The 26,416-nt window shown below is 46.9% G+C and overlaps 1 protein-coding gene across 1 annotated transcript in view; it reads left to right on the top strand.

Annotated features, from left to right (window-relative positions):
* Window positions 1-26,416, top strand: part of LOC146816628 (cytochrome P450 2K1-like) — a 183,519-nt gene that overhangs the window by 124,235 nt on the left and 32,868 nt on the right. The window contains exons 6-7 of the mRNA XM_085610506.1: window positions 1,074-1,215; window positions 7,921-8,105. Of these exons, the coding sequence (XP_085466632.1) occupies window positions 1,074-1,215; window positions 7,921-8,105 (327 nt within the window). The remainder of the gene's footprint in view (window positions 1-1,073; window positions 1,216-7,920; window positions 8,106-26,416) is intronic.

Raw genomic sequence — 26,416 nt, 5'->3', positions numbered from 1 at the left:
GGAAACACGGTCCTAACTATAACTATCTACTGGCGACCGCCAGTAGATAATATAAATATATATATATATATATATATATATATATGTATATATATATATATATATATACACACACACACACACTCACAGAGGTGGTGCTAGCACTTCTGTAATTATGGTTTGATCAGAAGTTACATTGAAAGGCATCGTGTTTTTTATCTTTATTTCTTTTGCACCAATAATTAAAAATAAATGCTGAAACAAATAAATGATACTGCATTCACAGCCTGTCTCGTGCTAAAGATAATATTATATGAAATCTCATCTAGGAGATTATTTCAGATATTTGCAATTGCATCTAATACATAAAAGGAGAGATCAAGAACAATGCATGTTGTGGGCAGGGTTCGTATTTCTATTGTGCACGTTATAGCACTGTAGCCCAATTCAATGGAGAGTTGCATGTACAATAGAAAGGGCTTTGAAAAACATAAGTCAAGCAACTCTTTTTCCAATGCAGTATATGTTGCTCTGAACAAATGTAGAAAAAAATATATTTATAGTTTTCTAGACCGATTTATGTTTCATTATGACCATACAAGTATATAGGTGTTCATCAACTCTCACAGGTAAACCGACCCTGCCAGCCCAAAAAGTGATCAAACCCTACAGCTAAAATCATGACTAGTTTGTAAGTGCAAATTCGATGTGAGTACCAGAAAACCAGAATTGGGATCTGTTCTTGTAAATTTCAATCTTGATCAATCTAAGCTAAACTTTTGACCACAAAAACCTTTACTAATAAGGTCCCTTGGTACAGGTCCAAAAAAAACCTGGATGATAAATAAATGCTGCAGAAATTCACGTGCTTTTAAATGGTTCACTATACAGACAAGCTCAGAAGGAGTTGGAAAATGTAAAAAAAAAAATGAGAGATTTGATGTTTTGGAGGAAGACAGTAGATATTAAAGCATTTCGTTTTCCTTGAAACCCCTGTTTGCCTGACAGCTTTGACCCATAGATGCACCTTTTTACATTTGTGTGTTATAACTCTCTGTATGGATCACAAAGACATTTGACTTTTGCATTTTTAGGAAAAGCCTGATCCTCGTATATATTTTCACGATGAAAATTTAACATGTCTTGTAAGCCACCTGTTTGCTGCTGGCGCGGAGACCACTTCCACCACACTCCGCTGGGGCCTACTCCTAATGATGAAATATCCAGATATCCAAGGTAAGATTTCAGACATTTACCTATTTTTAATATGGCTAGTGTTTACTTCAAACCGTCATTTTTACTTTTTTGTTTGAATTGATTAGTATTGTATGTCAAGTTGAATACTGAAAGGTAACTTACATTTTATCACAACTTACAATCATTGACAAAGTCAGTTTGTTCCTGACTTTATGAAAAACTCTTGTGAGTCAGGCTGATCTTCCATATTTCTTTGACTTGTGGAAATATTTAGGGGGCAGAGCTTGTCCCGCATGAAGATGGCCGCCATTTAGGCGAGCTCCTTCGACGACATGTCAAACCACAATCATCGAGGTGCCAAAAGGACAACACCAGCCACCTCTCGGCATTGAGCTCAAAATTCTGTTGAATAGTGATACCTGGATGTCTGGAGCTGCTGTTTGTTGGACAAGAGAAGGCTGAAAGGCGTCCCCACTGTGAGTGGGAGCCGAACTGACCCTGATGCTCTCATATCCTTGGGCCCGCTGGCTGTGTGGGGCCCCCACCACATTGTTGATTGCACCTTGGTGTAGGATACGCGCTTGGCTTTGTGGCTGATCGGGCTGATCATCCTGGGCCAGAGTCACCTTTGAGCGCAAGTTAAGTGCCTGGACCTGAGGCTGCTGAGGGGACAGGATTGTGGTGGCTGCACCGCTGCAGGCGAGAATGTAGTGCTGGATGCCGTGGCCTCCTTGTTGGTGTGCGTAGGCAGCGTGCGCCATCAGAGAGTACTGACCATGCAGAGAGAGCCTTCTCCTGCAAGGCCTCATGCTTGGATCAGCTTTGCCGTGGTTTATAATGAGCACCGCTGGCCCCACTAGACTTTTCTGCAATGAATTACACTGCTGGAGGACTAGTGAGTAGTGTGTAATTTACATTTCATGACGGATCGAGGTTGCATTTGACACCCGTTCTTGCTGTGTAGCCTGAGGCTCATGGCCTAACTGTGTTGTGTTGGCTGGTGTCCCAGGCCTGATCAGCATGGGGACCAAGTGAGCCCACTGCGGTGGCGCTGCGGCCCCTGAAATATTGAAAGGGCTGTGCTGTGATATCGGCAGACATTGACTTTCTGACTTGTCCTAGCATACTCACCTGTGCTTCGTTAGCAATGAGGGGCATTCGATGGGACATTTTGACTCTTCTGTGATCAGTCTATTGAGGTGACGGTGTTGCTGGTGGTACCTCTTGCTGCTGCCCGGGAGCAGCAGTCTACAATGCATACGGTGGGCAAAACAGATAAATCGCAAACCATACTGCAATTCGAGCTCTGGAAGACCCACAAGCCTCATAATGAAGGCACAGCAACACTTGAGACTGGCCAGGCTGATGCAGGACCAGAGATGGGTAGCGAGCAGCCTCACCAAAATCAACAGCAAGATCAATGTGTTTTCTTTCTGGATGGATTGGATGTCGGAATGCCTAAACAAGCATACAGAATGTCTTGACGTTATGGAGAGGCGTGTTTCGGAGGTCGAGCATGAACAGGTTGCCTCTGTACCCCAGAGACAGATAGAGAAGCTTCTCTCATCCCTGCAGGCTAAAGCAGAGTATTCTGAAGCCTTATTGTGTCAAAACAATCTCTGGATAATAGGATTAGCTGAATCCACGAACATTGACAACATGGGGATGTACGTGGAACAACTACTCATTAATCTGCTGGGACATGAAACATGACACTTGATTGAGCTGCTAGCCCCACAAGCACTTTGTGCATATGGGAGTGAGCTTGATTGTGGTCCAGAGTGCTAGAGATGGCAGATCTTGAGAGCAATTGCAGATATCCTTTTGTGGCTTTCCCTTTGTCAGAATGTTTTGTCATTCTTGCGACTTGGTTGTATGAGTCATATTGGATTGGCTTCGGCACAACTATGGTATTAAGATTCAGGAGGAGGTGTTGGTAGATGCAAGTGGCCGATTTGTGGTTGTGCACTGTCACAAGCACAACTTGGCTGTGCTACAAGCAGGGGTGTATGGTTCCAGCTATGATGACCCACAGTTTTATAATACCCTACGCGCTAGGCTTGCCTAATGTGGCAATCTACCCCAGATATGGGGAGGTGATTTTAATTGTGCTTTATGCCCTGACAGGTATTGTTCCAGGTGTCTGCTGTGGCGGCCCTCAGCTGCAGCCCATTCCCTCAATGGCATTGGCGAACAATGCTGTCTGCTGGATATATGGCGGCACAGGTCCCTAAAGGGTGAGGGGTACACTCATTATTGTGCACAACATCCACACATATATGCAGTATTGGCTTATGTCCCTGAGTCTGAGGTGGGCCGTCTGCGCCCTTCTGCATTCTCCTGGCACTTCCCCCATAAATCTCTTTTAGATGCTGTGTTCATGAGAGGAGCTTGCAAAGGCGATTGCTGAATACTAGCATGGGTTCTGTAGAGCAGTTTGCTATGGTCTAGGAGACCTTTAAGACCTACGTTCGGGGGTTACCATATCCAAACATACTGTCATGCTTTGGTTGATGTGGTGCCGGCTGACACCACTGTTGATAGATCTGGCAAGTTTAGAACGGGCACGTACAGAGATGGCTAAGCAGAGTTTGCTCGGTGACATTAGGGTTCAGTTTGATTAGCACAACAAAGTTGTACAAAGTGCGGTCACTCATCTGGGGAATTATGCTACTGCAAAGGAACATGTCATGCGTCCTTGTGCCATGTTGGTGGTGCTTGTATGTCTGTGACGCAATGACAGGGCGGTGTTGGCAATCAAAGATGAGCAGGGCATTCCCCTTTATTCAACAGTGCATCTGACGGATCGTTTTTACCATTACTATACGGGTCTACATACTTTGGTCTTATGCAATGAGAAAACCACAGCTGACCATTTTGCCCACATCACTATGAAGCGGCTGGCGGTGGCATATAGGGCGTGCCTTATGGAACCCACCCCGTGGAGATCGTGGCTAGGATATACTGGGCGGGAAAGCACCGCATAGGATGGGATGACAGTGGCCTTTTTTAATGCCTACCAGGATAAACTTGTCCCGCACTTCGCTAAGGTTTTTGAAGAGTTTGTGACGGAGGGGTGCATGTACCCTACGATGCACGAGGCATTATTGGTCACTCTGCTGAAGCCGAGAAAGGCGGTTGACTGCTGCTCGTCCTACAGACCAGTGTCACAGTGGAACATCGACACAAAAATATTCACAAAAATCTTGGCTCTTTACTTGGTGCCTCTATTTCCGGGCATCATGGGCACAAAGCAAGTTGCATTTATATGGAGTCGATCTCTGATATATAACCTTAGGACCACCTTCGGCACAATCTCTCATAGCAATCAAAATGTACATGCTACCACTGTGTGTTTGGACGTTGAAAAGCATTTCATTCAATTGAGTGGGGGTTTATGCTTTCTTTGTTGAATGGGCGTAGGAGTGGGAGATGTTTTCCTACAGCTGATCCAAGTGCTTTATACTAGGCCGACCACCTGTGTCCGAGTCATCAGATTGATTTAGAGTCCTATAGATATCCCAATAATAATAATAATAACCAGCATTTGTAAAGCACGCAGCTCCCTCAGGGGAGGTGTCCCGGTGCTCAGTGCCGTCTGAAAAATTAAGCGAGCTATTGCCCAGAGTTACATGGTTCTGGGTCAAGCTGCCGCCAGGGATCAAACCGGTAGCCCCCGTTTTCTGGAGTCAGCCACCCTGGCCATTGCACCACACCTCTTCCACCAGGCATGGCTGCCCCCTGTCACCACTATTGTATGCCCTGGTGGCTGAATCACTTGCTTATACGCTGCGTGAATCTCGTGTGCCCCTGGTAATTCACTTCCAGAACTACAATCTAATTGCGTATGCTTATGCGGCCGAAACCCTTCTATATGTCTGGAACGCAGAGCATAACTTGTCCCCGGTTCTTCAAGAGGTTAGACTGTTTGGTGGTAGGGCTGCTCTGGGAACAGCAACCAGCCCTGGCAGATTACTGCTCAGACTGGGCCTAGGCGTGGTAGTGGGGGGTGGTGCTAGCGAGAAGCACTGCTCCCGCTTTTGTTATAGGGGGCCAATGCCCCCAGTAACAAAACCGGTCCCCACAGCCACAAAACCAGCCCCCACCTCCCCACCCCTCTGGCCCACTGGAGAAATTCCCGTTGCCTGCAACAGCCAGTCCGGCCCTCTTTGGTGGATACTCTGGGCTGCTTATTAACTGGGAAAAGTCTTATATTCCCCACTATTGCAGCCTCAATGTTGGTACAGATGAAGTATCCACCGCAGTGGACAACAGACTCGGTGTGTTATTTGGGGGTACAGGTCCATACCAACCCGGCAATGGTGGCAGAGCCGTGCAGCGGCTCACTGAAGTGGTTGAGCATTGGCTCCGTTTGCCCCAGTCGCTGTGTGGCTGCATCATTATCATGCAGACGGTAGTGTTACTCTGTTTCTTGTTCTTATTCAAAATATCCATATTCTTTTGCCCAGCATCGAATTCGGTACCTTAAGTGCCTTGATGGTGCGCTAGGCCTGGGAGTTGAAGCAGCCTGGTGTGCGCTGGGACACGCTTACTCTTCCCTTTGCCATGGGTGGACAGAACGCTCTGGACATGGAGACTTACTTTAGAGCAGCACAATGTATGTTTGCCCACTATTGACTGCACGGCCTGGGCGGACTGCCTCACCTGTGGTTTGAGTATGATACCGCTCTTCCTCTTACTTTGCATAGGATGCTGTTTAATTAATCAACGCCTCGTTACAGCACCCTTGAATTGCTGTGCGCTACGCAATATTCATGAAAAGGACTGGACTGCTTAACTTGCTACAGGTGCGATTAGAGTGGTGTATATGGTTCCCCCTGGGGCAGCAAAAAGCAGTGGTGAGTGCGCTATAGGGGCTGAGGTTGAGATGTATAGGCGATTTTGTTTACGGAGGGGGTACTCCGTAGTTGGGAGCAGGTATGTGGGCAGGGCAACACACCCACTGTCCTGGCTCAGTTTTGCTGCTACAGTGCATGGCACATGATGTGGGAGTTGTTGGAGGAAATCTTGGGAGCCTCGGGAGTTGCCTGCCTTAACGTACTTGCTACAGGCAACAACACCCCAGGGCATTATTGCAACATTATATGCATGCTCGCAGGAGGTGTGGCAGCCTGGAGTTGTTAAGGCTTGACTGGATTGGCAGGAGGATTTGGAACTGCTTAACAGTGATAAGCAATGGACTATTGCTGTTCGGTCATCCGGGCTGTCTCTTTAAACAGTCGACACTGGCTGGTTCACTTCAAGTATATCAATCGAGTGTATTACTAGCTGGCTCGACTTTTGTTATGGCTTTCGGGACAGGGCTTGCTGCTTCCCTTGTGGGGTGGATGGAGCGGGTTTTGCGTATGTGGCTTGATTTTGCTATTATACAGCCGCAGTTTTAGCTACACAGAGAATTCCCGAAGACCTTTAAATGCTTAGTAGCCCTGGGATTGCTGCTTCCTAGGTGCAGGATAGTGATGCACTGGGCGGGGGGTCTGCTCCTAACACTGCGAGAATGGCACACAGACATGGCGTATTGCAACACTGTCTGATGCTGATCATGATCTGATGCCGGCCTGGCTACCAGGCATTTATGGAGCATGCTGAAGAGACTGGGACTGCTGATACGGGGGTGATGAAGGGAAACTGGCAGTAGGCTAGCGGCTCTCTCTATGAGCCTATAGGATGGATGGACTTGTGCAGATTAAGCTGCATAGTGTGGCCCCCAGGAATTTTTCTAGCACTTGAATGATCCACTGTACAGTGGTAACTGTGGAGGGAGGTCAGCTGCTTGGTGTCTGGGATTGGGAGGCACAGGCATTGCAGGACTATATTGGTACTGCTGTTACTGGTCCGCCTTATGTATCGTGCCATGTGTTCTTAATGGCTCTCTGACTGTTTGCTCTGTTGTCAGGCTGCTGTAGCTGATAACTCTTGTAAAGTATGTCACTCACCACTGGTTAACGTGCCATTATATGATGTATAGTTGTGGGAAATAAAAATAAAGATTTGAAAAAAAACAAAACATATTTAACGGGAGAAAAAAAACATTTTATTTTTTAACAATAAATCCTGTAGATCATTGCAGAGAACTTACCCATGGGAGGCATGCCAGATTTGACAGGGAACATGAACAGTGCCTTTAAAGTGCATGGAGAAAACTCCCTTCTAGATCGTGGCCATTGGTTTTTTCTTTTTTCACAACCAAACTCCTGCGTTTTGGTGGTCTGTCTAAAACAAAAAAGTAAGATGAGCTGGGCAAAAAGATGTCACCTGCCTGGCAGTCATGCTTGCTGAAATGTGGTCGAAATGCCCCTTTTTCAGACCTTTACAGTATGTAAAGAACCACTGACTTCTGGAGGAGGTGCTGCAGTGAGTGGAAATGACAATTGCAATTTTAAGGATGCTTAAAGATACCAGGTGGCTAGTATTATGTAGAAATGCAATGCTATTACTACAGCAGCACGACATTTCAAAGAAGAGTAGCACTTTAATTTGAATACCTATTCTCTTTACAAATACTTTGCTCTCCTCCATATTTCTATTTTGAATGCTGCTCCTCAGACAGATAAGTATTCTTTTTTACTTTTCTTTAAATTTGATATTTTAAGTTGTGATGGTTGGCCTCCTAGGGAAGCAGAGGCCCTTCTACCATATTTGCACCTCTCCATTTAACTAAAGCATCATAGTTTCAAAATCAGCTTGCCTTCTTAGCTCAATGTTCTGCTATTTTTTTGTCAGAAAATGTTCAGAAAGAGATAGACCGTGTGATAGGTTCTGCAAAGCCTCAAAGTGAACATCGAAAGCAAATGCCTTATACTGATGCCGTCATCCACGAAGTTCAGAGATTTGCAAATATCCTACCAATGAGTTTGCCTCACGAGACGGCGATGGATGTCAATTTTAAAGGCTACTTTATTCCAAAAGTGAGTATGTGAGCTGTTTTTTTTTGTTCAGAATCCATCATTGTGAAACTGTTCTTTTGAAAAAGTAACCACTAAAGATACAATGATGCAGTGTTTCTTTTCAGTTCCAATAAAAACTATGAGAGTAATCTCGATTTCAACAGTTTTTTGTAACTAAGTAGAATTACCACTTAAGGAAGGTGGAAATTGACCACCCTCTAGGGTGGCCCCGCGCCAAATGGGAGGTTACATAATGAGCAAATGTGACTGGGATGCAGTGAAATCTTTACAGGATAACGCTGCTCTAACTATTAAATCTGCTGACAAGGGGGGCGCTGTGGTCCTTATGAATACTTGAGACTATGAAGCTGAAGTTCTGAGGTTGCTCAGTGACAGGAGGAACTATCGACCACTTGTCCGTGACCCTACAGCCGAATTGCTGCAAATTATTACAACTATTGTGGCACAGGCATGTGAAAAGAAGTGGATCACTGTCAAAGAGGCGGATTTTCTTGTTAATACTAACCCTAGAGTACCGGCATTCTATGTCTTGCCAAAGATTCATAAGGCCCAGCGACCCCCTCCTGGACGCCCAATAGTATCTGGGATTTCATCGGTACTTGAGCCCCTATCACAGTTTGCTGATTTCTTCTTGAGGGAATCTGTGATTAATCAACGATCCTATGTTCAGGATACGACTGATATCCTAAACATCATAAATGATATGGATTTTGACTCTTCTCAACAGCTTCTCGTGACTATTGACATTGAGTCCTTGTACACTAGCATACCCCAGGACGCGACGCTGGTGGCAGCAGCTCGCGCTCTTGGGGCCCAAGAGTGGTTTTATGATACCCCTCAGTCCTTTGTCATGCAATGTGTGGAGTTGGCCTTGACACGTAACTATTTCTGCTACAAGGATAACCTCTTTTTACAAACTTCGAGGACATCTATGGGCGCTACATTTGCGCCGAGTCTGGCCTGTATCTATGTCTGCCAATTTGAGGCACATCATCTGGACCAGCTCTCTAATCCCTTCCAGGGTATCGTAGGAACTGTTCCTCTACTTCTGATTATCTGCGGCAATCGGAGGTTTTGAGTGAGAAATTGACTCAACGCTCCTACCCGAAGAAAATTATCACCAGAGCGCGTAAGAGGGCCCAGAATACACCTAGGGAAGCTCTGCTTGAGAGAAGTCATAAGGAATCAAAAGAAAGTCTACCTGTGGTTTTGACATTTGACCCTCTGTCTAGCAAGATCAGGCAGATAATAAAAAAGCATTGGTCACTTTTGTCTACAAGTGACTTTCAGATGCCACAGCCCAGATTTGCGTTTAAAAGAACGCAGAATTTGAAGGATAGATTAGTGCATACAAGACCGGTTCAGAACAAGAAGAGTGTTACTCTTCCCCCGGGACATCATCCTTGTGGCATGTGTTCGGTTTGTGAGCTGACGGAGAAGACGACTGAGATCACACTAGGTAGTGGGAGGACCTGGTTTCTTCGTCAGTTCACCAACTGTAACACTTTTCACGTAATATACAGACTTACTTGCCCGTGTGGGTTACATTACATTGGTCTCACATCCAGAAAAGTTAAGGTGCGCATACAAGAACATTTAAGCACGATCAGGGCAGGCAAACTCACTACACGCCTGGTACAACATTACCACGATCACCTGCACCCTTTTAAATCATTAAAATGGGTTGTTTTGGAGAAAGTGTTTGGTGATGCTGGTGATGTGGAGAAGAAATTGGCAGTAAAGGAGGCTCGCTGGATTTACTCAGAGAAGGGGGACACTGTTGGCCTTAATGACCAAATTGAGTGGAATAAGGTCAGCAGATAGGCTGTCGTCTTGTGTTTCCAGTATTACACCAGTGTGTGATTTAGGGGCCGCAGTAGTGGATATGATTCAGGATACATCTTGAGGGATCTATGTGAGAGTATCTGCGTTGATTTTGACAAATGTACTGATTGTTGATCTTTATATGCATACATATGGTGTTTCCAGACTCTAAATAAATGGAGTAGGGCTGATTTAAAGAACTTCCGCGATCAGACTGTGGATGAATGATCTTTATATGCATACACATGGTGGACATACTGATTCCCTGAACTCTGAATAAATATACATACTGATTCCCAGATTCCAAAAAAGTGGAGGAGGGCTTATTTAAAGAACATGCGCAATTAGGTTGTGGATGATTGAGTATTGCGAGAGGACGACTCCCGTTTTTTTGGTCACCGCTAGGGACATTATACCAAAGATGAGGCAGTGCTTATTTGCATGTAATATGCGGAGATGCAGCCGTAGGTCCTGGCTGAGTTTCTATCTTTATGTAAATATGAAACATTGGTCTATGTACGGACTATTGCTGTCCGAATTAGTATTTACTTGTATTTCCTATTGATAAGATGGCCGCTGCATTCCCGATGCTGCTTAGACTGGATATTGGACCTTTCAAACTCTCGCGACGCGCGAGCATGGGCTGCTTGAAAGAAGAAGCAGCGGGGCGGTAACTCGATGCTGGGTTGAGTTACTGCTCGAGTGAAAAGGTATACGGTAAGCGTGTAGAGGCACTATGAAGATCTCGCTTGACGTTTTACAGTTGCTGGATGTTTTTTTAAATCTTAGGGCATCTGATGCACGTTTTGTAGATGCGCATTATATAGCTATGCAGTGGCCTGAGTTTTGAACGATGGGTGGAGACTCTACATTGGTCTTAAATGTGCCGGTCAGATCTGCAGGTCATTGAAAGCAAGCGGCCATCTGACCGATTTGTCATTACTGTGGGCATTAGTTACACACATGTAAATACTTTACGCTTACTTTACGTTTTTCAGAAACGGGTAGTAACTCGCCTTTTTATTCTTCATTGTCTGGGGGATATTCTACAAAGTTTTTAAACGTGTAGATAGGAGTGCGGGTCATGGTCAGCTGGTTTTGCATGAGAGGAGAACCAGTAACGATTGGCCAATTGTAATAGCTACGTGTGCGCTGCCCCATTTTGCTTAAAATTATGAGACCTATATGTACATTTGGATGTGAAGCAGCTGGAACAAAATTGTTGGTTTTTATTAAGACACACGGTTATGGTGTGGAAACCCGGGGGGGTAACCCTCGTTTTTATTATACTCTTTTCACAGATATAGGCACTAGCAACGGGTGTGCTTTTCTGAACAGGGAGGCGAAAGCAAACCGGTTATACGCCCTTGTGACTGGTTGGGAGTTGGTATGTGGGCCCGGGGCTCCGACTAGGTAAATACAGCTGAGGTTAGAATCATGGAATTTTCCATGATGATTTGTGAATGTATTTAAGAGGTTTTAATTGTGGACATCCCGCTGAACTAATCAAACTCTATGTTGTCTCTTTGTGTAAGTCAGTCCTTTTATTGTTGTGTGTCCAGGGAGATGATTTTTTACCTCTGTAGCCCTGATGAAATTGCCACAAATTGATTGGCAAGGAAACATGTTGGCCGTCATTAAAAAGGTATACAACATGCTGTGTTTTTAAACAGTGGGATAGACTCTGGATCAAAATAAAAGTATAATTGTGAGTCTAACCACTTTTATTGTTTGTGTTGGTACATCTCTTGTCCTTGTCTTCACAGTACACACTTTTTGTTGTATTTGTCTTTCTTTGCACTGGACTCATCACTTCTTTGCTCAGGAGAAAGTTATTGATGATGAAATAAACGTGGGCAAACTGGTGAGAACCAACCAGTAGCTCCTCTGGTGGTGCGCACGTAAGATACTTTCTCTTCCTTTACACAATTTTTTCACCTATCCTTTTTTTTTTTTTTTTTAAATCCGGGTGTATGTAGAGTCAGTAAAGTTGCTAAAATTAATTTGTGGACTGACTTTTCACTTTCTTGTTTCCATCTTTTCTGTTGTTCTGAAATTTTAAGTATTGGTAGCACACTGGATGGGGTTATACCATATGATTTAATGGGTATTGGAGGTTCCAACATTTTTTTTTCCCCTCCACCCAGTCCAGACCACATGAAAATTATGCTACGTGATGCCAGTTCTTGTTTGTTGAAATGGTTTCTGTGAGTGACAGGGCTGGGGAATTCCAGGAGACAGGCTGGGGCAGCCTGGTGGTGAACAGAGAGATTTACATCCAGATGGGTGGGAGGAGTGCACCTGGACTCTGAATAGGGCTGTGCTCTGCCACCACAATGCTGGCTCCACCTCCTGTGGAGCAGCTGATGTCTCTGCCCTGCACCCTGAATAGAAAGTCAGAGTCATGTCAACAAAGTGCTCAGGAACTTGTTTGGACTGGGCAAAGGCCCCTCTACCCCAGAGGAACAAAGGAATTAGGGGTATACATATTGGGACCCTGCTCCCAAGAAATTAGATCCTGCTTGACAAAAAGAACCTGTGCCTGAACTGGGAAAGTTGTAAGGAGGAGTACTGTCCCTGACCTGGGGGATTGGCCTGCAGTGGTTGCCTTGCTGCCGAAGGAGAGGAGAAAGACTACAAAAGACTTTATTTCAACTTGTGCTTAAAAAGATCTCCAAGGGCCTGAGTAGAGCTGGCCTCCTGTTAAGAAGTCCCAGGAACAAAAGGACTTCACCCCCAGCTTCCCCCTGAACTCTGCTGTGTGAGTTCTGCCCCTCCTAGAGTGCTGGAACCAGTTTTGGGGCCTCTGGGAGCTGTGCCTGCTGTTGGGAAGCTGGCCAAGAAGAAATAAATCAAATATCTCCACTTTTTCACGCACAGCCGGCTTAGCGAGAAAATTTCTGTCGCACCGCTCGTTAGCGTGCAGAATTTTATCGCTGAGGACATCGTCGCAGAGCCTGCTGCCGCTGAGCCCGATCAGCGCTGGGAAAATCGTCGCCCCGCTTGTTAGCGGACCGAATTTGATCGCTACCAGCCCAGATCCCTGCTCCGCCTGTTAGCGGGCAGAATTCTATCGCTGCAAACATCGTCGCAGAGCCTGCTGCCACTGAGCCCGATCAGCGTTGGAAAAATCATCTCCCTGCTCGTTAGCGGGCCGATTTCGATCGCTGCGGACATCGCCGCAGAGCCAACCAAGATCCACGCTTCGCCTGTTAGTGGGAAGAATTCTATCGCTGCGAACTTCGTCGCAGAGCCAGCCGCTGCTGTGTGAAATCGTCGTAAAACAAGCCAAGATCATCGCACCGCTCGTTAGCGTGAGTAATTTTATCGCTTCGAATATCGTCGCAGACCCAACCAAGATAACCGCTGGTGAAATTGTCGCCCCGCTCATTAGCGGGCCGAATTTTTTCGCATTGTGCCTTAGCGAGTAAATTTCTACCGGATAAGCTACACCTTGATTTTCAACGCTGAAGTGCCGCTAGGAACTTTTTATCGCATCATAAGGTACTGTGGGTTAAAATGGACGTGTATGATTTTGTCGCTAACCTAATAACTCTTTCTAAAATCATATTCTTGAACTGTGTATGTCATTTTTGTCATTATTTGGTCTTGTGCTAAGCCTTTATATAAAAGATCACTTTTTTTATATAAATCTAGTGTGGTGTCCATTTGTGGTATTGTCACTGGGTTACTGTATGTGGTCACAAATGCTTAACCTATAACGCAATGAGATAAGCCTTGTCTGCTCGTGCCAAGCTACCTAGAGGGTGAGTAGGGGTTATTTTAGGAGTGTAACCTCTTACCCTGACTAGAGGAGAGGGTCCCCGCTTGTCACAAGTACCTACCTGTGCCAACCAGAGAACCCGGATTCTAACATTGGTGGTCAGCGGTGAGGATTCTGAATTTGCATTTGTGATTCATGTACAGTGATTGGTGAACACCACTTAGTGAGTTCAGACCAATAGCGCAACCACATACCTTTTTAATTTTCGTTTTGCTGGAAATCGCCATTTTTAAAAAATCATGCCTGGTTCAGTCGTTGTGGGGAGAGCAGCATCTGTAGTCTCTGAAATTGAAGTTATTGAATGGGAAGAAGAGAGACTAGAGAGCTAAACCAAGGCCCAGCTGAAGGGCTTCTGTACAAAGTTCCAAGTCCCCATTGTTGGATGTAAACTCAAGGCAGATCTACTCAAGGCGCTGAGGGCCTGGATTGAGTCCAGATCACATGAGGAGGCAGAAATAATTGAACCAGCAGGAAACGCCCAGAGTTTTGGCAGAGGCCTGTCGCCAGAAGAGTTGGCAGACAGGAAAGAAACCAGGATGCGCATGAAATGGAGATGGCAAAACTGAAATTGAATGGGCAACTGGAGCTGGAAAGCAAAAAGATGGCTCTGGAAGAGAGGAAATTCCGGATGGAGCATGAGATGAAGTTGAGGGAATTAGATCTAAAGGCTAAGAGTTTAGAGTCTACTCCCTCTGGTGGTGTCACGTGGTTTTAGGCCACTCCCTATTTACAGTGCTAAGTTAGCTCAATCACGTTAGCTGTTAGACAGCCATCTTGCTGCTTTTGCTGCCTTTGCACCCGACACTGTTGTTACATGTTATTCATTTGAGAAATGCAGACTCGCTCTTGTCTCAAGTGAATGTTATTTATACATCCTTAACAGTTGCTAGTGCCCTTGGTCTGTACATCGAGTAAAGAACTGTTCTAGGACACTAGACGGTGCCGGCTGATTGTGTTCAGGGTGATCGTACCACTGTTTAGTCATAACATGCACGCAGCTGCAAATACCAGAAAGTCGTAGGCTTTAATATTACAGCGCAGCATTTTGTTAGAGCATTCGATAGAAGAGCTGAAGCAGAGAACACTGAGCTGATCCTGTGATGTGATACACCTAAGCTGATCTATACGGTATGGGGTCCCCTATGCAAGCCTATGAGACCTTCTAATAGTCTAATAATATTTTATTAGTTGCTAGAGAAAGGAGGGTGGTTATTTTCCACTGTCATTATTAATATGATCGCTCCTTTCATTTTCTATGGTATTGTAACAATGCTAATGGTAATGATCTTAAACATTTGTCTGCTTATGTTAGCCAAAGTACTGTATAACAGGACTCGAGGTTTATGAATAAATTCTTTAAACTTTACTGTGTCTTAGTTATTCTGTTGTGGACTGATATATATGTGCAAACGGGTATTTCGGGTTCCCACCATTCCTGAGAATAACTACGTCGCATGTTCTGGGTTGTCTATACATTGGGACCGCCGAGCTAAATCTCGGATAACGAATGTGACACTAAGCTAGTCGGATAAGGGGTTCTTAGTTCTGAGGGGAGTTTCTGGTACACCACAATTCTCTAAGGTTCTGGTTTCCTGCGCATAGTTCTGTGCATACGCAGAATCCCTACAACAGTGGCAGCACACCGTCAGTGCAGGCAGAATAAAGGGTGTACATACCCAAAGATGTGGTGAAATAATTTTTTAAGGGTGATGACATAGGACAGTGGTTCAAAGCCTATGAGGTAGCCATGTCTTCCCACCGGGTCCCTGAGAAAGATTGGGGAGCGGGGTTGTGGGGGCGGTTCCTTAGTGAGGGGTGGGACACACTGCTATACTAGCCTTCAGATGAATATAATTCTTATCCCCATATGAAGGAAGCTTTGATGACTAGGTATGGTTTAACCCCTGAGTTGTATAGGCAAAGGTTCAGGGGTTGCACAAAGATTCCAAACAGTACATATGTTGAGTATGTAACTTTTTTTTGCAGAGCACTGGATGGTTGGGTGAAGGGTAGCAAGGTTGATGATTTTCAAGGGCTTCTTGATTTAATGGCATGGGAGCACTTGTCCAGTAATTGTTTTCCTGAGCTATGCCAGCACCTGATTGATAGTAGGCTGACTAACCCTAGAAAGCTTGCTGAGGAGGCTGGGTCAGTACCAGGGTCCACAAGGGTCCAATGGGAGATTCCGCCAAAGGTGGGCAGTGTCCCCAGCAGAAGAGTGGGGGGGACAGGGGTAACCAGAGGGAGTTCCCAAGAAGGCTCCAAAAAAATCCCCAAGGGAACCAAGCGAAAGGTTCTCAGCCTCCCCCACCCCAGAAACCGACCGGGGCCCCGAGAGGTCTATCTGTTCAGAAGGGGCCCCTAAAATGTTACAAGTGTGGTACCATGGGGCATTTTGCCTCTGATTTAAAGTGTCCTTTGTATGGTAAACCAGCACCCACTGGTGCTCCGCCCCGGCAGATGGCTAGTGTAGCCTTGGGGGAGGAAAGGGCAGTCCAAGGTGGGTGGGGTCCTGCAGAGATGTCCCTTGTCTCATTAGGAGACTGTGAGATGGTCCCCCAAACCCAGCTGCCTGATAACACTAAAAAATACAGGCAGTGGGTGACCATCAATGGCCGTAGGGTGGAAGCTCTGAGAGATACCGGAGCCAGTGTGACAGCTGTCAAGTGTCACCTGGTGTCTCAAGAGCAGGTTGTCCCAGCAGCATTCTATCCAGTTGTTGCCGCTGACAACACAGAGAGTCACTGCAAGGTGGCTCAGGTTCCCTTTGAGTGGGGGGAGGGGGGGGGGTCTCTGGTACTCTTCAGGTAGCTGTGAGACCCACCAAGCTTGTAGACTGTCTGTTAGGGAACGATTTGGAGAGCTCACCTTGGGCTAACTTGGAAATGTTGGGGATGCCGGATTAGGCGTGTGTCACCACACGGTCCATGGCAGCAAGTAGAGGTGCTCAAGAGGTCCTGGAGCCTGAGAGGGAGGCCCTGGAACCGGCCTTAGAGAGAAGAGGCAGGGGGCGCGGGAAACCGGCCCCTGAAGTTCCCACGGCCCAGGAGGAAGCAGACCTTGAGGGGGAGGCCCTGGAGCCCGCCGGGGAACAGATAGCTGAGCTGGGGGACCTGCCTGAGCTGACCCATTGGCAGCAGGAAGGAGGCACCTCTAGGGAGGACTTTTGTAAGGCAAAGAAAGAATGCCCTTCTCTCGTGGGTATGCAGCAGCAGGCTGCAGACCAGGCCGCAGGTGATCAGTCTGGGTCACATTTCATTTACTGGGAGAATGACCTCCTATATACAGAGCCTAAGGTTGCTGAGCCTGGGTCAGCCCGTGCGCTGGTGGTACCCCAGGACTTCAGAGCTTTCCTACTGGAGCTGGCTCACGATGTGCCATTGGCAGGACATTTAGGGCAGGACAAGACCTTTGAAAGGCTTGTCACCCACTTTTATTGGCCCCAAATGCGCAGGAGTTCAGACACTCACTGCAGGACCTGTCAGACTTTCCAGGCAAGTGGAAAGAGTGGGAGGAAGCAGAAGGCTCCTCTCCAGCCATTCCCTGTGGTCGGTACCCCATTCCAGCGAGTGGGGATTGACATTGTGGGGCCACTGGACCCCAGGACAGCCATGGGCAACAGGTTTATCCTGGTCCTGGTGGACCATGCCACCCGGTACCCGTAAGCCATCCCTCCGAGGACAGTGACGGCCCCCGTGGTGGAACGTGCACTGATGGGAATTTTCTCCAGAGTGGGATTCCCTCTAGAGGTGGTGTCTGACCGGGGTACCAATTTCATATCCAAGTATATGAAATCCCTTTGGCAAGAGTGTGGTGTAACCTACAAGTTCACCACACCTTACCACCCCCAAGGAAACGGGTTGGTTGAGAGATTCAACCGTACCCTCAAGGGCATGATAATCGGTCTGGAAAAACCCATGAGGCGTAAGTGGGATGTCCTCTTGCCATGCCTTCTCTTTGCGTACCGTGAGGTGCCACAGAAGTCTCTAGGGTTCAGCCCCTTTGAGCTCCTGTATGGCCACCCGGTGAGAGGACCTCTAATTCTGGTCAAGGAAGGCTGGGAGCAATCTCCCAGGAAACCTCCCCAGAATGTATATAGCTACATGCTGGCCTTCAGGAATCAGACTAGGCGATTCAGGCAACTTGCTGAGGCAAATCTGGAAGCCAGCCAGGAGGAGATGAAGCAGTGGTACGACCAGAATGCCACTCTGGTAGAGCTTCAGCCTGGACAGAAGGTGTGGGTCTTGGCCCCCGTGGAGCCTTGTGCGCTCCAGGATAAGTGGACCGGTCCCTTTGAGGTTGTGGAGCGCAAGGGTCCTGTTACCTATTTGGAGGACTTGCGGTCTCCAAGGAACCCCTTAAGGGTCCTTCATGTCAACCGCCTCAAGCCCCACTTGGAGAGGTCCCAAATGGGCATGCTCTTGGCAACAGATGCTGGGATGGAAGAGGAGACCGAGCCTCTTCCTGACCTCCTGTCAGCCCAGGAGCAAGATGGGTCAGTGGATGGTGTCATCCTCTCTTCCGCCCTGACCCCTGAGTAACAGAATGATTGTCGCCAGCTGTTGGGACAATTTTCTGATCTGTTTTCCCTGGTTCCCGGTGTCAATGATTGGTGCGTCCATGATGTGGACACTGGGGATAGTACACCTGTGAGGCACAAGGCCTACAGGGTGACTGAAGGGTGAGGGCATGCATCAAGGAGGAGGTCTCCAAGATGTTTGCACTCTGGGTAATTGAGACCTCCAGCAGTCCTTGGGCCAGCCCAGTGGTCTGTGGTCCCAAAGGCTGCAGCGCCGGGAACCACACCCGAACTCCGGTTCTGTGTGGACTACTGAGGACTCAATTCAGTCACCGGGACTGATGCACACCCCATCCCCAGAGCTGATGAGCTCATAGATCGGCTAGGGGCTGCCAACTACCTCAGCACGTTTGATTTAACGTCTGGGTACTGGCAGATCGCCTTGACCGATGGGGCCAAAGAGAAGTCAGCATTTTCCACCCCAGATGGGCACTACCTGTTCGGGGTTATGCCCTTTGGGATGAAGAATGCCCCTGCCACCTTCCAGAGGTTGGTCAACCAGGTGTTGGCTAGGCTGGATTCGTTCAGTGCAGCCTACCTGGATGACATCGCAGTGTTCAGCTCCACTTGGGAAGAACACCTGCGCCACCTCTGGGAAGTGTTGATGGTGCTGGGGAGGGCAGGCCTCACGATCAAGGCGAGTAAGTGCCAGATCGGGCAGGGTTCCGTGGTGTACTTGGGGCACCAGGTTAGGAGCGGCCAGGTGGCGCCCCTTCAACCCAAGATAGAAACCATCCTGAATTGGGAGTCGCCCAAAACCCAGACAGGTGAGAGCCTTCCTAGGTCTCACCGGGTACTACAGGTGGTTTGTCAAGGGGTATGGCAACATTGTTGCCCCCTTGACAGCGCTGACTTCTAGGAAGCAGCCCAGGAAAGTGATTTGGAATGACACCTGTCAGAAAGCTTTTGAGGCCCTGAAAGCTGCTATGTGTACGGCGCCCGTGCTCTTGGCTCCCAACTTCTACAAAGAGTTTATCGTTCAGACAGACGCTTCAGAGCATGGTGTGGGGGCTGTTCTTTCACAGATTAATGAGGAGGGCCTAGATCAACCTGTAGCCTTCCTTAGCAGGAGGTTACTTCCACGGGAACAGAGATGGAGTGCTATTGAGTGTGAGGCATCTGCTGTGGTCTGGGCTAAGACCCTACCTGTTTGGGTCTCACTTCCGGGTTCAGACAGACCACAGGCCCCTCAGATTGTTGATGCATATGAGCGGTGAGAATCCAAAGCTGTTGAGGTGGTCCATTTCCCTACAGGGTATGGATTTCACGGTGGAACATCGCCCTGGTACAGATCATGCCAATGCTGACGGTCTGTCCAGATTTTTCCGCCTTAGTGATGAGGAACTCCCTGGGGTAGGGTAGTTCTCCCCACATTTCAGCTGGAGGGGACACGTGTTAGCCTGGCACCTTGGCGTGAGTCTCCCTTCCACTTTTTGTCTCGCTGTGCCTCATGTTTTTGCTTGTGTTGGCTGATCAGAGCACTGTGCCACTGCCAACCAGTGCCACAGTGCAAGTGCTCCCTATTTAAAATGTATATGTTGTTTGGATTCCATGATTGGCTTATTTGGTTTACTGTCAGACCCCAGTAAGATGCACCAGGAGTGCCCAGGGCTTGTAAATACAAATGCTGCTGGTGGGCTTGCAGCACTGGTTGTGCAACCCACAGAAGCGGCCTAGTAAAATGTGTCTAAGGTCTGCCACTGCAGAACTTGCATGCAGTCTGGTACTGTCATGCTGACTGGGCAAGTGCACCCATTTGCCAGTCCCTAAACCTTCCCTTAACTTCATATTAGTTACCCCTATGGTAGGTCCAAGGGCAGGGTGCATTGTAAGCCTAAGGTAGGACAAGCCCTGATGTGTGTGGCATGTCCCAATAGTGAATTACAGCCATTTTCGTTTTTCACTATTGTAAGGCTACATGTTCTCCATAGGCCAGAATGGGCTGTCAGAATTGTTACATTCTATGATCCTAACAGACCCGGGGAACATGGTAGAAATTCGAGTTTAGTATGCCTGAACTCAGAATAATAAAATACATCTTTTAGTAAAGTTTATTTTAATATTCTGTGTTTGCAAATGCCACTTTTTGAAAGCTGATATTTGCTTGCCTAACCATTTCAGCCCGCCTGTGCTGGGATGTGTATCTGCTGTCTGGTTTCTGTGAGTCACAGGGCTGGAGAATTCCAGGAGACAGGTTGGGGCAGCCTGGTGGTGAATAGAGAGATTGGCATCCAGATGGTTGGGAGGAGTGCACCTGGACTCTGAATAGGGCTGTGCTCTGCCACCACAATGCTGGCTCCACCTCCTGTGGAGCGGCTGATGTCTCTGCCCTGCACCCTGAATAGAAAGTCAGAGTCATGTCAACAAAGTGCTCAGGAACTGGTTTGGACTGGGCAAAGGCCCCTCTACCCCAGAGGAACAAAGGAATTAGGGGTAGAAGTATTGGGACCCTGCTCCCAAGAAATTAGATCTTGCTTGACAGAAAGAACCTCTGCCTGAGGAGAAGGAACTGGGAAAGCTGTAAGGAGGAGTACTGTCCCTGACCTGGGAGATTGGCCTGCAGTGGTTGACTTGCTGGTGAAGGAGAGGAGACAGACTACAAAATACTTTATTTCAACTTGTGCTTAAAAAGATCTCCAAGGGCCTGAGTTGAGCTGGCCTCCTGTTAAAAAGTCCCAGGAACAAAAGGACTTCACCCCCAGCTTCCCCCTGAACTCTGCTGTGTGAGTTCTGCCCCTCCTAGAGTGCTGGAACCAGTTTTGGGGCCTCTTGGAGCTGTGCCTGCTCTTGGGAAGCTGGCCAAGAAGAAAGAAATCAAAGATCCCCACTTTTTCACGCACAGCCGACTTAGCGAGAACATTTCCGTCTCGCCGCTCGTTAGCGTGCAGAATTTTATCGCTGAGGACATCGTCGCAGAGCCTGCTGCCGCTGAGCCCGATCAGCGCTGGGAAAATCGTTGCCCCGCTTGTTAGCGGACCGAATTTGATCGCTACCAGCCCAGTTCCCCGCTCCGCCTGTTAGCGGGCAGAATTCTATCGCTGCGAACATCGTCGCAGAGCCTGCTGCCGCTGAGCCCGATCAGCGTTGGAAAAATCAGCGCCCCGCTCGTTAGCGGGCCGAATTCGATCGCTGCGAACATCGCCCCAGAGCCAACCAAGATCCACGCTTCACCTGTTAGCGGGAAGAATTCTATCGCTGCGAACTTCGACGCAGAGCCTGCCGCTGCTGTGTGAAATCGTCGCAGAACAAGCCAGATCATCGCACCACTCGTTAGCGTGAGTAATTTTATCGCTGCGAATATCGTCGCAGACCCAACCAAGATAACCGCTGGTGATATTGTCGCCCCGCTCGTTAGCGGGCCAAATTTTGTCGCATTGTGCCTTAGCGAGTACATTTCTACCGGATAAGCTACACCTTGATTTTCAACGCTGAAGTGCCGCTAGGAACTTTTTATCGCATCATAAGGTACTGTGGGTTAAAACGGACCCTAAGGTGAATGATTTTGTCGCTAACCTAAGAACTCTTTCTAAAATCATATTCTTGAACTGTGTATGTCATTTTTGTCATTATTTGGTCTTGTGCTAGGCCTTTATATAAAAGATCACTATTTTTTATATAAATCTAGTGTGTTGTCCATTTGTGGTGTTGTCAATGGGTTACTGTATGTGGTCACAAATACTTAACCTATAACGCTCTGAGATAAGCCTTGTCTGCTCGCGCCAAGCTACCTAGAGGGTGAGCAGGGGTCATTTTAGGAGTGTAACCCCTTACCCTGACTAGAGGAGAGGGTCCCTGCTTGTCACAAGTACCTACTTTTGCCAACCAGAGATCCCCAATTCTAACAACAACGCTCACAGGAAGTTTCTCAGATTCGTAGAGGACGATCAGCACTACCAATTCAAAGTACTCCCATTCAGAGTCACCACATCACCACAAGTGTTTACCAAGTGCCTAGCAGTAGTGCCAGCACACCTCAGAAGACAACACATCCATGTCTTCCCATACCTAGACAACTGGATCATAAAAGCCAACTCATACAACCAGTGTGTACAACACACTCATGCCACTATCCAACTACGTACAACAATACCTCGGTGCCACGATAGACACCTCCAAAGTGCTAGCCTACCCCAGTCCCGCCAGGAGAGCAAGCATACAGGCTCTTCGCGCCAAATTTCAACCACAACACTTTCTTCCAGTCCGAGTGTTTATGCAACTTACTGGGATGATGGCCTCTTGCATATTCATAGTACCTCATGCAAGACTCCAGATGCGTCCTCTCCAGGAGTGCTTAGCATGCCAATGGAACCAGGCTCAAGGTCAATTATCAGATCTGGTGTTGGTAGACGGTGGTGCCCATCGCTCTCTGCAGTGGTGGATCACCAAAAACCTTTCCATAGGGCAACCGTTCCTAGAGCCGGTTCCTCAAATAGTTCTAACTGCGGACGCATCGCTCTCCGGGTAGGGAGCTCACCTACTACATCACAGCATGCAGGGCAGGTAGACACCTCAACCAAAGTTACTCCACATCAACCATCTGGAGTTACTGGCCATATTCCTAGCCCTAAAAGCGTTTCAAACACACGTCTCAGGCAAGGCTTTCTTAGTCCGCACAGACAACATGACAGCCATGTACTACATCCAAAAACAGGGCGACACACACTCTCTGCAGCTCTCTCAGCTAGCACAGAGCATATGGAGGAAGGCCATACTTCAAAACATGTTTCTCCTATCCCAACATGTCCCAGGAGTCCAAAACACCATTGCAGATCTGTTGAGCCATCAAACACAACAGATCCACGAGTGGGAACGTCATCCACAAGTTCAACCATTCTTTCAAAGGTGGGGGCAACCACAGATGGACCTCTTCGCCACCCACAAAAACGCCAAATGCCCAAGCTTCGCTGCCAGATATCCACACCCATTGTCTAAAGGCAATGCGATATGGATGAACTGGTCAGGCAGATTTGCGTACGCTATTTCGACTCTCCCACTCATTCCATTAGTGGTGCGCAAACTACAGCAACATTCCCTAACTCTCATCCTAGTTGCTCCGACTTTGGCCAGACAACCGCGGTACAGTACATTGCTGGAACTCTCTGTAGTTCCGCACCAAAAGTTACACCTCTCTCCACGCCTCTTAACCCAGAACCATGGAGAGATGAGACACCCCGACGAAGCTCAGCTCAACCTTGCGATCTGGCTCCTGAAATCCTAGAATTTGGTTACCTTAATCTTCCCCCTGACTGTATGAACATCATTAAAGAAGCTAGGCATCCTACCACTAGAGCATGCTACGCAGCCAAGTGGAAACGTTTCGTGATCTATTGTCACAACAAAAACATCAGTCCCTTAGATGTGTCCATCCAACTCATCATAGGCTACTTACTACACCTACAAAGACGCAATCTAGCCTACACGTCTATTAGACTACACCTTGCTGCCATAGCAGCGTATCTACAAAATAGACAACATCTATCACTCTTCGGAGTACCTGCCATAAAATCCTTCATGGAAGGCCTTAAGAGAATATTTCCCCCAAGAGTGCCACCCTCACCTGTGTGTAACCTAAACATAGTGCTCACAAGACTAATGGGACCTCCATTTGAACCTCTACATAAATGTGAGCTTCAATTTTTAACATGGAAAACTGCTTTCCTTGTAGCCATTACTTCACTCAGAAGAAGTCAGTGAGATACAAGCACTCACCATACAGGAACCCTTTCTGCAAATGCATCATAATAAGGTTGTTCTCCGCACTAATCCAAAATTCCTTCCTAAAGTCATTTCTCCCTTTCACCTCAATCAATCTGTGGAACTGCCCGTATTCTTCTCGCAGCCACAAACCATTGCAGAAAGAGCTCTACACACCCTAGATGTCAAAAGAGCTTTACTCTACTACATCCAGAGAACACAACCTTTTCGTAAGACCAAACAACTGTTTGTGTCTTTCTCACCACCACACAAAGGGAAACAGCCATTACAACGCGGTTTTTACCACGCAGTGCAGTTACATCGCATGCGTTACAACGCATGCGATGTTACAACGCTATACCATTACAACGCAAGTCTGTACATCGACTTGCGCTAGATGGCGTACTAACATTACAAATAGTGTAGTTTACTATCCCAACACCTTCCCTACTGTTAAGTGGACTGGAGTTGGAATAGTAAATTACACTTTTTTAATGTTAGCACGCCATCTAGCGCAAGTCGATGTAAAGACTTGCGTTGGAATGGCATAGCGTTGTAACATCGCATGCGTTGTAACGCATGCGATGTAACTGCACGCGTGGTAAAAACCCGCGTTGTAATGTCATACATCCACCCACACAGGCAACCCCATCTCAAAATCTGGGATAGCTGGGTGGATTGTTAAATGCATACAAATCTGCTACCACAAAGCAAAATGAACGCTATCTGTTCCCCCTAAAGCCCACAATACACGTACGATAGGGGCTTCCATGGCATTTTTAGTGAACATCCCCTTAGATGATATCTGCAAAGCAGCTACATGGTCTACACTGCACACTTTCACTAAACACTATTGTGTAGATGTGCAAACTAAGCAACAAGCTAGTGTGGGCCAGGCTGTCCTCAAAACACAGTTTCAAACAACTGCAACAGATGCTGCTGGTCGCCGCTAGAGACTAATACTGCAATCTATTCTATGCACAGTGTGTAATCTGCAGCTCATATGCCTCGAACTGAATATGCTACTTACCAGTATGCATCTGTTCTTGGCATGTAGAGCTTCAGATCTACACACGCCTACCCGCCTCCCCGGCTACCTTTATCTGTCCCAGTTTTATCTTATTTAGATACAACACACATGGGCATCTTTCCTGTCTCTTACAAAGCTCCACCATTTCCCCGCTGGCGGAAAACAATCGGAGGTTGGAGCCGAAGCTCATGTGTAACATGATTCAAAGGAGGAGTCACATACCTCGTGACTTCCAAAGACTTTTCGAGAAAAACAACTGCAACATCCGGACCCAACACCAGATGGTGATCTATGCAATGTGTGTATATCTGCAGCTCTACATGCCAAGAACAGATGCATACTGGTAAGTAGCATATTCGTTTCATAAAACAACTAATATATGCACGCAATCAACTTGTTTTTCAATGGACCACAAAACTTTATAAACAACTTGTGTTGTATGACAGATAACACACACAGTGAAAAAACATATGGCTCTAAACAACACACGAAATACAGGTACTATGCCTACATTTACCAGTCACTATGGCTACTTGACACCAAACAAAAATATATTTTGCTGCATAGCATTTTCAACATTCACTGTGATAATAGAACCTCGTACTACAAAGTACAAATATGCGCACTGTTGCAGCATTACCATGTGAGCCACTACAGACTCTAAAGTTGTGAATGGTATGTTACTTTTCTATATTAGCCTTCTAATACCAAGAAAATACCTAACACTGGGTTAAAAGACATGCAGTTTTATCTCACACCCATAAATACATAGGCTAGGCTTATGTGTACACAAGTACATATGAGAATATGCACTAATCCAGATGAGAAGTGTCCCTCTCAGCACAGCCAAAGGGCAACGAAGTTGCAAGGTAAGTCGCAAAGTAATGCAGAATTTCAAAGAAAGTTCCAACATGCGATTTTATTGACACATGTTTGATCAATGTTCAATTCCTCGTTACATTCACGGGATTGTAGATTAAACACAAAGGTTCAACACAGGACTTTTTTTTAAAATGCGCTCAATGCATTTCGGGTCACACACGACCCTTCATCAGGAGAAGTCCTAAAAGAATCCAAAAGGAGAGATTTAACGACCTGCTCGGATGTATGGATATCAATAGATGAAAAAACTTCACCCGTTTAAGAAAAGAGATCCGGAGTGGAGTGACGGTAAAAATAAAGGAAACGTGTTTGACGGTAGAAAGAACGGAGACCCTCAGAGGAATCCCAAAGGTGATTTGTTAAAAGAAGAAAACAACCAAGGGATGATTAGTTGATCCTATAATAAGCGTGCATGTAAAGCAATATTTAGAACCGATAAGGACTTCGGGACAGCCCGTTATGGGGAACCGCTTGTGAAAAGAGAGGAAATTACGTGATACGCTATAAGTAGCCCAGTA

The sequence above is a fragment of the Triturus cristatus genome, chromosome 6 (assembly GCF_964204655.1).
Source record: "Triturus cristatus chromosome 6, aTriCri1.1, whole genome shotgun sequence".
Lineage (NCBI taxonomy): Eukaryota > Metazoa > Chordata > Amphibia > Caudata > Salamandridae > Triturus > Triturus cristatus.
Note: the sequence above shows the minus strand (reverse complement) of the source record. Positions and strands in the feature narration are given on the sequence as shown.